Raw genomic sequence first — 12,434 nt, 5'->3', positions numbered from 1 at the left:
GCAGTAGACTATGGACGGCTGACCACCACTTTCTCCCCTTTAGATCACTAAAGGACACAAATACTCCAGATATTGATCTCACCCAGCTTGTTAAAATTCCAAAACGTTTTGTTCCAAAAAATTCTTAAGAATCTCAAGCTTTGTTTTTCCAGGAGTCGAGCGATCCGTTTCTGGAAACTAGCAATTTTTGTTAACCTGTGTATAAACTGTTTGGTAGTAAGGTCATTTTATTATGTACATTTGAATGTATTTTATTAATGAATGATCACTATGTGTTGTGAACATTATTTTGTAATTATTCTTTCTTTTTCTCCTAATATGTCTTTTTAAATTTTATGTAAACTCCTTTAATTTGATTGGCATCAGGCAAGCCACTTTATAGTGATGGACAAAAACTTTGTATCACCTTAAAAAAAAGTAACATTTGTAGTGACATGTATAAGATATTGTTTAATTACACTCATTTTGTTTGTCGCAATGCGAAGGTATTGCATCAGATAACAATGTTATGTTATTTGGTTTTGTTTTTAGGAGCATTAGCAATTAAGGCCATAATGCTCCGGGAATATGTTGTGGTCATACCCTGACCTTTCCGCATCCTCCGTATTTGGTGGTGACGGACTCGAACCACGGTCTAATCAAGAAGCGCATGCTACGCACTGCTGCTCCTTCCCACCTGGCTACGGAGGCGCCTCATCAGATAACGATTCTATTGCATCAGCTTTCTATAAATACAGCGTTGGAAGGGTATACACGCTCATTAGCATTAGTAGAGGCGTTCGATGCAAGAAAGCAAGCTTATGCAGCATCAGCCAAAAAAAAAAAAAAAAAACCCTTTCATTTCACCCCTCCATTCGTTCCAAATGCCTGTCCAGCTCAGTCTTAAATTTATTTCGGCTATCCGCTTCCACAACAAAAGATGGGTCTGTTCCACCCGCTGTCCAAAGGCAAATTTCCGTACATCTATTCTACAACTATCTTTCCTCAATTTAAAACTGTGCCCCTCAGGTTCTGTCTGAGCAAGAGGAAGAATCCCAACAGCATTCAGCTTGCTCAAACCATTCAAGGCTTTGGTTTGAATGGTTTGAATGGTCTGAAAATAGCACCTCTTTGTTCCCCTCACCATTCTCGTTGCACTTCTTTGTACTCGTTCTGGCAACTCTACATTCTTCCTAAAATGAGGCCTCCAGACCTATACACAGTACTCTAGGTGTGGTCTAACCATTGCCTTGTATAACGGGATAATCACCTCCCTGTCCCTGCTACCAAAATTCCTATTTGTCATCGGCAAGACTCCATGACTTGCCCTAGCAACCTCGTTGAACTGCTCAGCGAACTTCAATATTTGCTGCACAATTATCCCCAGGTATTTTTCACTTTCCACTTCCCCAAGTGTAGACCACAGTTTGTACGTTTCTCTTGGGTTATCGCTACTCATATGCAGTATTTTGCATTAGTCAATGGTAAGCTTCAGTTGCTACTTCTCAGCCCATTTGCCCAACTTATCTAGATCCAGTTGGAGTAGCATACTGTCTTTATTGTTGACCAACCTGCCAACCTTTGCATCATCTGCAAACTTAGACATTAAGCCTGATATACCTTCATCAATATCATTGATAAATATACAAAACAATAATGGGCCCAACAACGAACTCTGGGAAACTCCACTAATAACATTTTTCCACTAAGTGCAGTGTCCATTGATTACGAATCTGTCGTCTTCCACTCACCCATCCCTTTATCCATTGTAGCACCATAGCCTCAATGCCATACCTCTCCTATTTGTACAGCAGTGTTCCGTGTGCAACAGCATCAAAAGCTTTGCTCAAATCCAAGTATATATCAAAATTATTTTTGACATTCAGTTCCTTTGTGATCACATCATAGTATCAAATCAAACTGGTCAGACAAGACCTCCCTGTAACAAACCCATGCTGTGTTTTAACTAATACTGCGGTCTTCTCTAGATGATCCTGCAATACTTCTTTAACCAGTGATAACATTATTTTCCCAGTAACACAAGTTTAACTAGTTCTGTAGTTACTTTTGTCACCTTTTAAACCCCCTTTGTGAATTGGTAATACATTTGCCCACCTCCAGTCCATAGGGACCTCCCATGAGTCCAAGGAAGCTTTCAAAATTATGGCTAAGGGTTTCCTCACTTCCTTTAATATAACTGGATAGAACCCATCCACCCCAGGTGCCTTCCTTGTTTAACTTAACAATTTCTCCTCCACCTTGCTGTTATGACAAAATCACTTAGCTCCCTGTTAGTTTGATCAACTTCTGGCATTCCCTTCATTGAATAATTCATGTGTGAATGAAGGTAGATGCAAAATACTCATTGTTTATCAGTTGCCTTAGCATGATCAATAGTCAACCCATCTGTTATGTGGTCCAATCTGATTCATCCCTTTCCTTCTAGTTCACATAAGTAAAGAACTCTTCGCTGTTTTTCTTTGCATCCTTTGCCAAAAAAAATTCTCATAATGTGCCTAACCTCCTTGCGATTTTATTACAGACTAGCTTATATCTGCCTTAGGGTTGTATCGCCTGATAATTTATATGCTTTCCATAAATTTTTCTTCCCTACCATGACCCTCATGAATTCATCTGACAACCATTCAGGCCCGAACCCTGAACAGTATTTCTTAGTTGGAACGAAAAGCCTAGTAGCCACCAAGATTAAATCCCTGAAGGCTTCCCATTTAGAATTCAACTTTGGTAACATCATCAGTTGATCACACTGTACAGAATTTAAAAACTGTCTGAGACAACTGTAGTCACAACTGAGACAACTTTACTAAAGGAAATGTCCCCTCCCTCTGGCCTTGATGGTTGTTACATATTTAAGTAATTCCCATATCAGTACATTGTGATCACTGTAACCCAGTGGTTTCTTTATCTGCAAATTCTTAATCCATGCATAATCACTGCTAATAATCAGATCAAGAGTATTACACCTTCTGGTTGCCTTTTGGACTTGCTGCTGTAGAAAACAGTCATCCAATAAATCCAAAAAAGTTTTGCTAGTGTGAGAGTGACCAAACCACAAGTTCTAGCCAATATCTGGAAAGTTAAAATACCCATTATACGACATTCTAATTTACTGGCTTTACTGGACATTCTAATTTTCTCTGCTGAATTGCTCATGCTACTCATCAGGTCTATAACACACACACCTACTCTCATTTTTCATTTTCCAGTGCTTTTGTCACACCAAATACTCAATATTGCAGTGTTCACCATCAATTGGAGGCACTTCCTTAGATTTTAACTAACAGCATAACCCCTTCCTGCCCTATTTGTACACTGTACTCCCCAAATTCGCACTGCTTGTGATATGTCTCTGATATCCAAACAATATTTGCCTTTCTTGACTAGGACTTTCAAGCTAATCAAATTTTTTAACTATACTCCTAGCATTGGTGTACATGCAAGTATACATGCACCTGTTTCTACTCTTAGTTACCCTAACACAGCCCATGTATTTATTTGTTCCACTGACTCCTGAAAATCTCCAGCCTTGTTTTCCATGCTGTTGCTCATTCCAATAGCAGTGCAAGAATCACTTTTGCCTCTGCCTGTGGCAACTGTTAACTTTTTAGTCTGTGTATCCATGCCCCAAAGCTAGCAGTTTTCCAAGCCACCTAGCACTGCCTCGATAGCATCAGCAAATATTCTTGCACCCTTTCTATTTAAGTGTAACCCATCCCTTTAGAAGCAGTTTTTCCTGTGAACAAGCACAGATTAGGGTGAAAAATATTCCACCCATTGAGCCTTGTACAATATATCCAGGGCCGAAATGATCAACAAGACTCTCATCATATATTCCTCCTATCGTGTCTGGGCAGAATTGCAGACACTCACATTCAACTCTAACTCGCAAGTTTTTTTCAACATTGACCTGTACTTGAATAAATCTGCAGATCTCTTACTCTTAATGTCATTAGTTCTGTGTACAACATCACCTTTATGCCATTAAAAGATACCTGCTCTCATCAATAGACATCAATTTTTGCCCCTGGCAGACATAGCCTGGTCCTGTTCCACCTATCCTTCTTGCATAGTATATTCCCCCATCTCCCTGACAATAGTCACCAACAATAACTAGTTCCTTTGGGACCAGCACATTCTGCCTTGGAGATTGCCTGTGTTGCCTGATGCACAAAGTCAGCTGTGCCATTGAGCTAGGCAGCTGAGAGCTTGATGGGTACCTAATATTAATTTCTTCAAGGCCATTTTACCCTACATTTCAAGCTCTCACAGATGTCACCAGAACGCTGAGTTGGCACCTAATTTCTTGACATATACTATGCTAGTCATCTAGCACACACAAAGACATCCTTCTTGTCTACATCATGTCCCATTTTAGAAAGTTCAGCAAACATTTCACACTTCGCACGTTTTTTGAGACTGTGATGCGCTGGAGAATTGCCCCCTTCATTTCTTCCCCAAGTCACAGAACTCTCACTAGTCTGTGATCTTTGCTTCGCAGCTCTAGTCAGGGTCATGATTTCCATTTAAATAGTTTATTTAACAATGGAATTTAATAAAATTAATAAATATTTTTGATTAATTGATACCATACTAAGCTAACAGATTCCTAATATAGTGCATCATATTACGTTATACCTTACTTTATCAGTTCGAGATATATACGTTGCACTATCCTTATCGATTACAATATGGCAGCTAGTTTAACAATATTGGCGCCAACATCGGGAGTTGAAACTTCCAAAAATCAATAGTTAAATTCAAAATATGAAGGTAATGAACGCTACTAAACCTATTTAATATCTTTGTAAAACACAATGTAGTATATGCCAAAAGTATCAAAATACATGTCCCTTTACAGCAGCCAAATATCCACAGTGTTCTCTTCCGCAACCAGAGCGCCCTCTCGTAGACAAGTATTAGACATTGCCTAAAGATATCAAAATGGTAGGACACAATGTATACAATTTCAAAACAAGCAGTGTTATCCAAAATGTGAGCATAAGTTCAAGCCTTTAATGATGGAAATCTCCCTCTGTGATCAAAGTATCCCAAACATAAAAAATGAATGCAGAGATGTACAATTTTCAAATTACTTCGATGGAGTTAAAATATAACCTTTTTCTGTCTGTATTACATTACCTCCATATAAACTTATTCCTATTCTTACAAAATGCTTTGTTTTATAAATAAACGACAAAGCTCATACTTTATAAAGCTCATAGTTTATATCTTTTTTATCATGAGTTTTCATTCATCTTTTTAAATTTACCTAAATTATGATATATTACATTATGTTAATGTAACTGTTCATTTTAAAGGACCTTGAGACTTATTTTTCCAAAAGATCTATTTCCAATCAGCTGTCTAAGAACAACAACACAAATTTAAAAGACTGCACCGAAAATGTTTCATTTTTAATGGTTTTGCATTTAAAACCTTTGTTAAACTACTAAAGCAATTTAACACAAACAACAGTATCTGCAATGATTTTGCAACACAGTTCTAATTTCACACGAATTTTTCAAAGACCTCCTCTCTTTCTGTATAAAATTCAAAAGGTTAAACCTTACAGTAACTTGTGTGGAAAAGCACTAACAGAAATCACAAAAATACCTAGAAATTTAATAAGAAACACATATGTACAAACACACTTAATAATATTTTGTTATCAAAGTAATACAAAATTATGTGAAATAAAGAAAAATAATCTGTAGAGTGAAACAGATATAATAACTATTATAACAGTAATTTACTCTACAGTTTATTACTGCCAAAGCAAAAAAGAGTAGTACCACCAATAGAGTTTATTTATATCGAAGTGGGTACCCTACTTAAGATAATGAAAAATTTATACATTTCTGTACAATTTAAAAGTTAGTTCAAACACACTTTTAATTATGTTCAATTTTTTTATTTTATTAAAAACTATCATACATAAACTTTTCGGGGACATTTGTGCTGTGTTGAGCCTGCAAGTGGCAATATTATTAGCTGCTTTTAATTAAGAGCAACTGGTTTTATTTCAGTGCAAGCCCAGATTTACTTTAAAAAATAAATAGTATAAAGCATAGCAATACAATGGCTAATATTGTTAAATATTTACAAAGAATAGTTCAAATGCTAATAACAGATATAAAAGAGATTAATTATAAGTTTGTTCAACTTATCAGAAAGGACTAGAAAAGAAACTTATTTTAAACTGAATTATATCAAAAATAAACAAATGCTGGCTTAGTATTCCCACATAATCTCATCGAATAAGCAATACAAAGAACATTCTTGAATAGTGAACATATAAAGAAGTCAATGAAGAACCTTTAAAACTAGTACAGTTAACAGAGTAATCACATAATGCATAAAGGTCATATGGGGTTATCCAATCACCATAAAACCCACTAATTAAATGGTACTGAGGTAATAATGATTGCAGTGCACATGATGATGTCACTGTATATCAAGTGAGCTAATTTTTAAAACAGGTGGCAGAAGGCTGCTTCATTATGGCAGCATAATGAACTGTAATACAACCGAGGAGCAGTTCAGTTTGTTAGTGCAGTGCGTAGGTGCAATGCAGGGTTTTCCCTGATAAGAAAGTATTTTGGAATGTCACCTTCCATTTTTGCAGTTCCAAGAGACATTCAATAACAAATATCTAAACATGTACCTGTACCAAATAAGACTAAAGCAAAAAAATGAGAACCGTTGATAAACATACTCTGAATACAGTTTAACACATGAATATGAGCAATGTGGACAAGTCCAGCACATTCTTATAGTTTGTTTTAATTGAGTTCTGTATTCATAAAAAAAAACAAAAAAGTATTGAAAAGTGTGTTGCATTTTAATTGGATAACCTATGTAATCAACTAGCCTACAAATATTACAAAAAAAAAAAAAATAATAATAATAACCTCATTATTATTATTAAAGGAAAACAGTTTGCTCCAACCAAAATTGATATTTGTTTTATAGTCTACACATGAATTTCAATATTATTTTTTTCATGTTTATCCATTTTTAAAATTCTGATCATACGTGTAATTCATTATAATTTTATCCTACTGATGTATAAAGGCCTGTACTTTCAAGCAAATTCTGTACATATTTTTCTACTAGAATTATTTATGTTTATTATTATACGTATTTTAAGGTCTGCATAACGAACTGCATATGGAAGGCATTTTAAATGTGATTACATTAAAAAAATTACAAAATGCATAAAAATAAAAAAAAAGAAAAGAATTTTAAATTTGTTGTGCATTGTTATAGCTAACACAAACTTGACTAACAGCTAACACAAACTATAAAATATGATAAATGAACTAAACTAGAGAAAATAAAATAAAGTAAGTGAAATTAATGTTAGTGCATTTACTTTGAAATCCTGTTACCATACACAAAAACAACATGTAAAAAAAGCCTGCACAATATGAAAGTAAAGTATACAAATTTCATAAAGAACACTTGCCAATGGAAAAATTACAATTCAAAGTTCAATTAAAGTTTAAGCAAATAAACTGCACTGTACAGATATTAAGAAAGCAAAAATTAAAGGAAAAAAAAAAAAAAAAATGCTGACACTTACCTTCATAAAGGCTTGTGTAATCAATAAACAAAAAATAATGAAACTTAAGTTATGTATAGCCTAAAAATGTATTTTGCATTGAAAGAATAAATGCTAAGAATGAGATTACATTACACAGATTAACTAAAATATTAGAAATATTTTAACTATTAGAAATTACTCTGAGATATTAAGTAAGAAAAATTTAAAGACAAATGCTGAGCATAGCACTCAGCGTTGTCCTGAGTGTTACACGGACAAATCTATAATGTATATTACAGCGCAGTTTGATGTCTTTACCACATTCTATAGTTTAAGCTATTTTTTGTGTTAGCTGTAACTATGCACACTACATAAATTTAGTTAGATGTGGTATGAGTGTTTTAACTTAATACTTTCAGTATCCCATGTTTTGACCCTCTCTGAACAAAGAAAGAATTAATTTTTAAGAAAATCTGGAGTAACCATATATAACTGACATTTTTTGAACTATATTACTTTGCTCATCCAAAACAGAAATATAAAATAAGCCTTGAAAAGGAAAACCAACGTACAAAGTATTAAATAAAAGTAAGAGCGCTTTACAAGCTAAGAAAATAATATTGCAGTACTTGTGCTGATAATGTGTGAGTTTGTATATAAACACAAATCTGTTCTGCTTTGAACTTTAAATATAAAAAATTTACATTAAAACATTTAGTAACACAAAGGGAACTCTAATTTGACATAAATGTTTCACAAAATTATTAAGTATACAAAGTTTCTATTACACAATCTCACACCAGAAGATATTTCTTTTTAAATATCATGTCATTAACTAACCCCACAAATCTTCAGTTCGGCCAAATTTGAACACCAAGGACCTATAATATTAAAAAATAAATAAGTGATTATTTCTAAAAAATATGCATTTGCATGTACAAATAAACATAATCAGTTAAATTCATTTACATGGTGTCCAAAACTCAGTCACAGGAAAATATCTTTAAGGTTTTTAAACCTCAACCTCTGCCTTTATTGTTGCAGACAGAATAACACCCAATAGCCAAGATAAAAACGTAAAAAAAAAAAAAAACAACTTTTGTATACTACTAACCTCGGCCAGAGGTAAACAGTTGAAGAATTGCAGTCCCATTACCCTAATTTTGGACATAATTAAAATTTAAGGAGACTGAAGTACTATGAATAATAAAAGAGCAAGTCATCCAAGAATTTCAACTAAAAAACGATCTGATGTAAATATGTAATTTCAAGCAATGGCATGAGGCTGATAACAAAACAATTAAATTACATCAATGTTTCGAGTCAAAAATAAAACTAGTGAATGATACTATTTATTTAACCCCTTCCAGAGTATATCTGTATATATTGTTTTTGTATATAATATTAGTGTAAATACACCATAGTTTACCCATAAATTTAACTGCATAAGTAGTGTAATGGCATTGTATGATTTTATCTCATATGGCTACCTTCACAATGAGATACTAGGGTATTGCACTACTTTGAATAAATAACACTTCTCCTATTTTCGCTAATTAGAATCACTGTTTAATAGAATTAAAATTCAATTCACAAACGTGATCACAATGACCGGCGCTTATTACACATCGTATAGTGAAAGGTACTTTACTATGGTGACTCCATCATAACGTGATTTGATTGTACAGTGTACCAATTGTACAGCAAGGTCCATTGTATTTTTAACTTTTTTATGTGAAACTTTGGATAATTGGAGCAGCCACTTAATTGGGCCAAAATGCACTAGTCCCGATGTGTCCCAAATAGCGGGAATCGACTGTATTGTGAAGAATAAATGCGCAAGGCATAATAAGTTATGGGTGAAATTAACTATATAATAGTATTAGTAAATTAATAAGAGGAGTTTACCTCAATATAGTACATGGAACACTTCCGTATGATACCCTCCAGAAATTAAAACGGAAAAAACGAAAAAAATCGACAACTTACCGGTACATTAAAGTAAAATATAAATAATTAAATAATCAATTTAACACAATTCAAAATCAATTCAAAACAATTAAAATTCAAATTAACGCAATTAAAAGAATCTAACGAAAATATTCAAAACGATTTTCCTTCCTTAAGATAAGGAAGGAAAATCGTTTTGAATATTTTCGTTAGATTCTTTTAATTGCGTTAATTTGAATTTTAATTGTTTTGAATTGATTTTGAATTGTGTTAAATTGATTATTTAATTATTTATATTTTACTTTAATTATTTATATTTTACTTTAATGTACCGGTAAGTTGTCGATTTTTTTCGTTTTTTCCGTTTTAATTTCTGGAGGGTATCATACGGAAGTGTTCCACGTACTATAATGAGGTAAACTCCTCTTATTAATTTACTAATATTATTATCAACGTAGAACATATTGAGTATTTCACCTCTGATTCATACTATCTAACTATATAATAGTGTAAATACACCATTAGTTTACCCATAAATTTAACTACATAAGTAGTGTAATGGCATCAATGATTTTATATCATATTGTGGCTACCTTCACAATGAGATACCAGGTATTGCACTACTTTGAATAAATAACATTGTGTATCAAAAGTAAAGATTATGTTCCAGTCAAAATGAGAGTACTGTCTCATTTGGTAAATGTGTACATGAGGAGAGAAATGCATAATTTGTATTTTCTTATCTACCTCTTTTTTTTCGGTGAAGTAAAAGCCTGTGGCTTCCTCACACTATATGGTTATGCTAATAGTAATATATGTTTTAAATGTACATCTCCTGTTCCTGTAGTTCGGTTTTCAGTTATCTTTTATTAGGTTTCGAAGGTACCACTCAACTATTATCACCCCTTGATATGTTTAGAGTAGAGACGGTAATGGATACTCCTCCAAAAGATATTTTCTGGAGCTGCCTTGTCTGTCATTTTTCTGAAATTTCAGCAAGCAAGTTGCCAGATCTGAGATGCCTAACTGTTTTAGCAAATGCTTTAAGTTTTCTATGCACTTTTGGATTTTGAAAGGTAAGAGAGTTCCTAATTACCCTTCGTGATCAGAGTGCATTATGTGATGCATAAGAGCTGTAGTTTTAACAGTGTCAGTTTACTGATGTTTGCACTATATGAGTTAGCCTTTATTTTATGATCTGACCAGTTTTCTATCTCTGGTCACAGTACCTTTAGGATTTCAAAGACCATTTTTCTGACTTGGACTACAGGTCTCTGCCTACATCTTGAAGTGCAAAACAGCTATTCTAGATTTTGAAATAAAGAAAAACTGTATTTATAACCAAAACTAACCTATTCACTTTCTAAGGTTGCTGTATATAACTTGGTCACATTAATAATTACTTGGCACCTGGAGGCCAAGATTCAATGTGTGTATGCCATTTGTTAATATACAGGATCAAATCCAGTTGTAAGCAAATAGTATTTTTTGGTAGGCTGTGGTGCAGTGGTTAATGTGCATAACTACAAATAAAAGCATTTTTAAGTTTTAATCCCTACAGTGCCATTAATGTTTCAAGAGCTCTTTTAAGGTTTTTGTAAATCACTTGGTCATACTAATAATTGCTCAGCACTTGGGCCAAATTCAGTGTGTGTGTGTGTGTGTGTGTGTGTGTGTGTGTGTGTGTGTGTGTGTGTGCGTGCGCATGTGTCATTTGTATACGATCAAATACGGCTGGAAGGAAACAGTATTTTGGGGTGGGTTGGGGTTAATGTGTGCATGTGTGTTGCCACAATAAAGAGGATGGAGGGTTCTAATCCATACACTGCTATGAAAACTGCATGCCCATTGTGGACTGTAGAACCAGAAAATTCTGACTGCCCCCTTAATTTCAAATATTTATGTACACTATCAGGTTCAATCCAAGAAACTAAAAACAATGAAAATAGTTCACTAAAAGTGTGGAAAATTGGTATGTTTTTGGGTTCTGAAAATTTTTGAAAATTCAGCCCACACGTTACAAAACACTCTGTATGGCTGTTTTTTAACGTGGGCTGAATTTGAATGCTGAATTTGTCCACAATGAACATATAAGCTCTTCTGACCTTGGCTGTTTCAAGAATAAACAGAAATTTATTATTATTGATATATGCACTACACATATGATCTCATTCAGAACACCGTAACTTTAGAATTACAAAAAATTCGGGATATGACCTTATGACAGTTTAAGATAATCTAATAATAGAGATTATAGATAAAGTGATTAGATAGAACACCGTAACTTTAGAATTACAAAAAATTCGGGATATGACCTTATGACAGTTTAAGATAATCTAATAATAGAGATTATAGATAAAGTGATTAGATAGCAATCATCCTTATCTCTTGGATAGTTTTATACTCCATTAAATTTGCAAGCTCAAAATTTTTATGCCAGAATTCTTTGTTATTTTATCCATAATTTAGATCTATATGATACGTAGAACACTTCTGTATGATACTTTCCAGAAATTAAAACGAAAACAACTAAAAAATCGAAAATCTTACATTACATTAAAAAATTAATTAAAAATCAATTGAACCCAATTAAAATCAATTGTTCCCAATTACTCGGGACTCAAGAATAAAATCCAATTTAACATCTATCGTAAACCTGCAAACATCGGTATACTTCTGCATTATAACAGCTATCACCTGCAAAAAGTCTATTATCTTTAATCAATTTCTCAATGTCTATAAATATTCAAGGATGGAATCTGCTTTGGGCTCCGAAATATAAATATTAACCAGCAGATTCTTAAACAGAGGTAACCTCTTGCTACAATAAACTGACTTAGGGTACAAACTAAGGATAGGATACAGATTGATTGATTGATTGATTTGGATTTTTGTGGCGCAAAAACAGCAAGGTTATAATGTGCCATGGAAAATAGGA

The 12,434-nt window shown here is 33.6% G+C and overlaps 1 protein-coding gene across 1 annotated transcript in view; it reads right to left on the bottom strand.

Moving 5' to 3' along the window:
- Positions 1–7,654: 7,654 nt before the first annotated feature.
- Positions 7,655–12,434, bottom strand: part of LOC150074999 (transmembrane protein 50A) — a 102,574-nt gene continuing 97,794 nt past the window's right edge. The window contains exon 6 of the mRNA XM_090388312.1: positions 7,655–8,427. Within this exon, the coding sequence (XP_090244438.1) occupies positions 8,382–8,427 (46 nt within the window). The 3' untranslated portion in view covers positions 7,655–8,381. The remainder of the gene's footprint in view (positions 8,428–12,434) is intronic.

Source organism: Mastigoproctus giganteus, chromosome 14, assembly GCF_048544385.1.
Source record: "Mastigoproctus giganteus isolate SK-2022 chromosome 14, ASM4854438v1, whole genome shotgun sequence".
In the NCBI taxonomy this organism is placed as follows: Eukaryota; Metazoa; Arthropoda; class Arachnida; order Uropygi; family Thelyphonidae; genus Mastigoproctus; species Mastigoproctus giganteus.
Note: the sequence above shows the minus strand (reverse complement) of the source record. Positions and strands in the feature narration are given on the sequence as shown.